Source organism: Sceloporus undulatus, unplaced genomic scaffold, assembly GCF_019175285.1.
Source record: "Sceloporus undulatus isolate JIND9_A2432 ecotype Alabama unplaced genomic scaffold, SceUnd_v1.1 scaffold_1372, whole genome shotgun sequence".
Taxonomy (NCBI): Eukaryota; Metazoa; Chordata; class Lepidosauria; order Squamata; family Phrynosomatidae; genus Sceloporus; species Sceloporus undulatus.
The window spans coordinates 1-5,604 of record NW_024804292.1 but is presented as its reverse complement, the minus strand read 5'-3'; the positions used below and the strand labels follow the sequence as shown (position 1 = coordinate 5,604).

At 39.3% G+C, this 5,604-nt stretch overlaps 1 protein-coding gene and 1 non-coding gene across 2 annotated transcripts; both read right to left on the bottom strand.

The window, feature by feature from the left end:
• Positions 1–1,036: 1,036 nt before the first annotated feature.
• LOC121917878 (putative postmeiotic segregation increased 2-like protein 1) lies at positions 1,037–2,258 on the bottom strand (the record flags this gene model as incomplete). The annotated part of the gene is made up of 3 exons (XM_042443992.1): positions 1,037–1,282; positions 1,633–1,735; positions 2,159–2,258. Coding segments are annotated over 3 exons (405 nt in total), but the record flags the coding sequence as incomplete, so codon positions are not given.
• A 2,940-nt stretch (positions 2,259–5,198) lies between these two features.
• LOC121917879 lies at positions 5,199–5,387 on the bottom strand. Its single transcript, XR_006101119.1, has one exon. It is a non-coding gene; the product is annotated as a U2 spliceosomal RNA (small nuclear RNA).
• Between the last annotated feature and the right edge of the window lie 217 nt (positions 5,388–5,604).

Below are 5,604 nucleotides of genomic sequence, written 5' to 3'. Positions count from 1 at the left end.
GATTTTGAGTTAAATGCAGCAAGTAGTTGTACTGATGATAATAGTAAAAGTAGTGATAATACCTGTTTTGGGCAAAATATTGCTCTGGTGTTTTATACTAGAGTTCCCATTGGTGCATAAGACAGGCTGCTTCTTCCCTTGACCAACCTGATTGGTGCAGGTCATCCAGACTCCTCTGGAAAGGATGCAGTATGTTTGCAACACCTGAGCCATATTTCCGTACTCCTGGGAACAACAAGAACTAAACCATTAGTTTCTAAGGAATGCATAATGACAGGGATGTGTTTTTAGAGCCCTATACCATTCCTCCCTCACATCACTCAGAAGCAGCTCACAGATTCCCATCCAGCATCATTATACCTATTATGTTTACATTCGTAGTGTTACAACAGCTAGAGAAATGCATTTGCTTAATACTGAGATCCAAACCATTAACTACGCAATCGTGTGCATGGCCACGTCGGTGTGGCTGTGTACATATGGCACCACATTGGGCCAGGTCTTCCAATATGGAGGGCCAGCTTTACTTTGTACCTCTCTTTTACAATTGATTTTATATACAGAGGTTTTAATAAGCAAAGGAATCATATACCTTGGTTGTGAAGTCTCTCTGCTACATTAAAATTGTGTATTTGTACACAATGCTCTATCACAGCAATGCTCTATCACAGCATTGTTACAGAAGTGATGTTCATTTATTCAATTTATAGCCTATCTATCTATCTATCTATCTATCTATCTATCTATCTATCTATCTATCATCAATCAATCTATCTATCTATCTATCTATCTATCTACTTATTTTATCACAGCAGATGCACAATGAATGATTACCAATATATTGATAGCAAGCTTTCAGAGATCGCAGCACTGAGGCAGAATCGGTCACAATTGGACACCAGATACATGGACTCTCTTACCTCAGGATTTCTTAAACCTGTATAATATTCTGATTAAAAGTTTGTTTCATTTGGCATTCGATCTAAAGAGAGCTTCATCTTGTCCCAACAAAGGCCTTCAGAAGGCTTCCTTTGCAGTTTTAAAAACATTAGTCTTGGCACTCTTGAAATCCAAGATCCGTCATTCAACTACTCCTACCTTTTTAATGTTGCGCTGAAATTCTTTGTGCCGCACTGGCAACGTATGGAACAACTGCTGCACAATGACTGTTGTCCCTTGTTGGCGGGGATAAGGGACTCTCAGGGCAATTGTCCCTTTGTGATCAAACACCAGCCGCCTCCCAACCTTTGCTGACTTGTGACAGGTGAAAATGGAAACGTCGCTGCAAGAAGAACAGGGACTTTTGTTCTTACTAAATAAATGCTAACAGGCTAAGAAAAGAAATATATAGATACATAAAACAGCTTTATCTGTTTTAAAACGGTGATATCTGCTTTTCTCATCTTTTTAACTTGGCCTCTAATTCTGCTCCACAAGTTTTAATAAAGGTCATAGTTATAAAGCATCTGAGGAAGATCCAAAATCATCTGAGGAAATAGATTGAAGTCTATTGAAGCTCATGCTGCCAACGTCTTTCTTTCCATTAGTCTCAAAGGTGCTACAAGATCTCTCTACATGAGGCTAAAAACGCTTTAGCTATTGCTTTGCCTTTATGGAGAAGAAGCATCTTACCTTAAAGCACACAAGGAACTCAGAGCTTCCCCTCGAAAGCCATATCTTTCAACATGCGTAAGCTCAGAGAAATCCTGTATCTTGGATGTATGATGTTTAAGAGCTGGAGAGGGATTAAAATGAGCAAATTAAAAAGGTACAAACATATATATTCTTTATGATATCACACAGAAGAAACTAATCATTAGCAAACAATCTGCATCTCAAAGGTGCTGCATTATATAATGTTAAACAAGGAATAGAAGAGTGTCTTTTCAGACTGTTGTTAGACTACAGCTGCCATCAATCTATACTATTGGCTTTGCTGCATTGAACTGATAGGAGTTGTATACTAGCAATATCTGGTCGATCCCTCATTCCTCGCTCCTATTTTTGGCCTTAGAGTCAATGGTTTTGGATCATTCACAGCATCATGCGTTACTTATTCCAAAATTGGCTAATATAGTCCTGCTGCGTCTGGCGACCCTCCTTTTCATTCTGCCAAAATGATCTGATTTGCAGATTGAAATCCTTAAACGGAGCTTACTTAAGCCGGCAAAGTTTTCTTCTTCTGTGCCACATCCGTTATCAGAAACCTCAATGAGATCTGATCCATAATCTTTCAGCTTCACTTCTACAAAAGAGAAAGAACATTTGTTGTTAGTCAAAGCGTTTCATGAACCAAAAGTTACAAAGCACTTTTCCATGTTCAGCTGAGATTCCCAGGATAGATGAAGGCTTTCTACGTATATAGTTTCTTAGACAGACGTAGGACAGGGGTATAGTTATAAGGCCTCAAAAGGAGGGCATTGCCCCCAAAATAGGAACATGTCCCCCGATTAAAGTTTCCTTTAGCCCCCAAATATTTATCATCGCAGAGAGACATTGAAAATCATTCACTCCTAGATCTCTTACTTTCTGAGTAATCAAATACTCTTAGTAACTTAGTAACTCTGTCTAAAGAGCATTTCTAAATGTCCCACTAAAGGTTTGAATTGATGTAATGCTAGAAATGTAAGGACTCACGGAAAATTTAATGGGGGCAGAACTCTTATTGGGGGACAATGTCCTCATTTAGCCCCCGAATATAGTCACACTTTGGGGTGGGATAGATGTGGGTTGTCAGATGTTGTTTGACTGTAACTCCCACTAGATCTAACTAGGATAGACAACAATGAAGAACGATGGAAACTGAGTTCCAACAATACTTGACAAGAAACATACCTGGCTTTAAAACAGGGCCCTTTGGATGTATTCAGACTTCGACCCACAGAAGCCATGGACACTAAAGGCAACAGTGAAGGATACTGGGAGATGCAGTCCAAAAACGGCTGGAGAGAGTCTGAACCTTTACAAAGTCTGGCATAATGCAATCCTAGGAGTTTATTGGTCAAATCCAATGCAGAAACGGGGCTTTAAAATCCGGATCTTGTTTGTCTGATGCTTTGGAGCGAAAGAGAAATAAGGCGAATGTAATCCTAATGGAAAGCTCCTTTGTACTTTCGGAATTTAGCAAAACTCAAAAGGAGCTGGTTTTGATGACTCTGCGTTTGGGTTATTTTCACGTTATTTCTCTTTCGCACAAACTTCACCTGAAAAATATCCCACAAATGAGGTTTTTTCAACTTTCTGTTTGGGTTAATCTTGAATGTTATCTGAAAAACAACGTTTTCAGTTTAAATATAGTTTCTGAATGGGATTCGTCCCGTCTGATAAACTCCTTAGTCAAGACTATAGATTGCTCCCAAGACTATAGATTGCTTCTGGTATGTTTCCAATTTGTGATCATTACAATTCGGAAATGGAGGGTTTCTCTCTCTCTCCCCGAAAACTCTGACATTGAGCCTCAGGGTTTAAAGGGAAATGCAATATTGGCTCTTGAAAGAGGCCCAGAAGCCCAGATCCCCCAAACCAGCCCCAAGCTTTCCGATAGTAGTAGCGCCGGCATCTATGCTGTTTCCGACCAGCTCTTTCTCTGCGGTGCATAGACTCAGCACTACTTGCCCCAAACAGATCTGGAGGAGCGACTTATGGTCTCTTGGCTTGATGGCTTTAGCAGACTGGGCCCTTTGGGTCCAAGGAAAGGCAGCTGGGTTTCCAGCCTTAGCATGGGACCCAAATGGCATTGAGACGCAAACAGGAGTTACAACTCAGGCTTAAGAAGGAGCACCATATATAAGTACTGTATTGATTAGATCTTTGCAAGAAAACCCAAGAATAGGGTTGCCTTATGGCTGCCAAGTCAGAAATAACCTGAAGGCACACAATAACAACAAAGTATTGATTGGAACTGTTCTTTGAATTGCCCTAAAGATGCTGGGACACATTCGCCTTTTCATACAGCAGACTTGCATTTAAATCTTGCTGGAAGAACCGAATTTACATTCATCTTATTCACAAAAGGATAAAAGTACCTGAAACAAGGATCAGAAACTTAAAGGAAGACAACAACAACAACAACAACAACAACAACCTAGTTATAAGTGGGGAGTGTAGTGGAGTCTCCTCCTTTGAGCAGAGGCTGGATGGCCATCTGTCAATGGAGATGCTTTGACTGAGAGTTCCTGCATGGCAGAATGGGGCTGGACTGGATGGCACTTGGGGTCTCTTCCAACTCTATGATTCTAAAACAATTTCAAATACACTTTCAGATCAGCTATATGCATTTCAGTTGGGGAATCCTATCCTATGCTATCCTATCCTGTGTGTTTCTCTCTCTCTCTCTCTCTCTCTCTCTCTCTCTCTATATATATATATATATAGAAGTGTGTGTGTATATATCTGTATCTATATCTCAGAAGCATATATATATATATATATATATATACATACATACAGCAGAAGTATGTATGTGTTTGTGTATATACAGTATGTATGTGTGTATATACGTATATATATATGCACACTTCTCATATATATATATATATATATATATACACTCTCTCTCTCTGTCACACACACACACACACTTTCTGTGAGAATAATGGGTACAGTATATAATTTATATATGTGTGTGTGTGTAATATTAGTATGTATATATGTGTGTGTAGATATATATATATAATTATATATAAGTATTTATAACTGCATATATTATATGTATGTATATATATAACTGTGTGTAACGTTAAGTATGTGTATATAAACATACATACATACACACACACACACACATATATATATGAAATAATTTTGTGTATATATATATATGGTGTGTGTGTGTATTCCCGCTTTCCTTGCCGGGGATCTTCCTAGTGTCCCTTCCACAGCCCCCTTGGTTTGGGGACGACTCCCTGGATAATGGAGCTGGTTGGAGGACAATCTTGGTTGCATCAGGCAGCAGGGCATCTGTGGGAGGGCTTTGTGCCTTCCTGGCTGGGAGAGGATTGGACTGGATGACCCTTGGGGTCTCTTCCTAGGAGCCTATGACTCCCTCCATGCTTTGACTGAGGTCAGCTCCCCTTAGATGCCAGGCCTCCCAGGGGAAGAACTCTGAGCTCTCCTGAGAAGCTTCTGCCCCAGACATGAAGCTCCAAAAGCCCTTTAGTAACTCAATCTGTGTTTAAACCAGGGATAATCCCCCAAAGGGGAGGTGCACCGTTCCTGGAGGCACTGCAATACCAGGTCGATGCGTGGAGTGGATGGAGCAAGCTCCTATTCCATCTCCCAGCTCCAAAAATCCATTTAATATATAGTCCTCAAATAGAGGACGTATCAGATATTAAACTGATAAGAACAGATTAAACCTTTTATTAGAAAATATTTAGGAATACAGTTTAACATAAAACAATAGATAATACATATCAGGTCCAAAGAATGCAATTGTGAATAAAAATACAAAGTAGTATGATTATATATAAAGAAATTAGATATAAAGCAAATTTCATTCCTAGGATGTGTTAAAATATTAAAACAGATTTAAAATAAGATAGAGCATACTAAGGAGACCAACATATATATCCTTTACTTTAAATTACCAATGGCAATCACCAA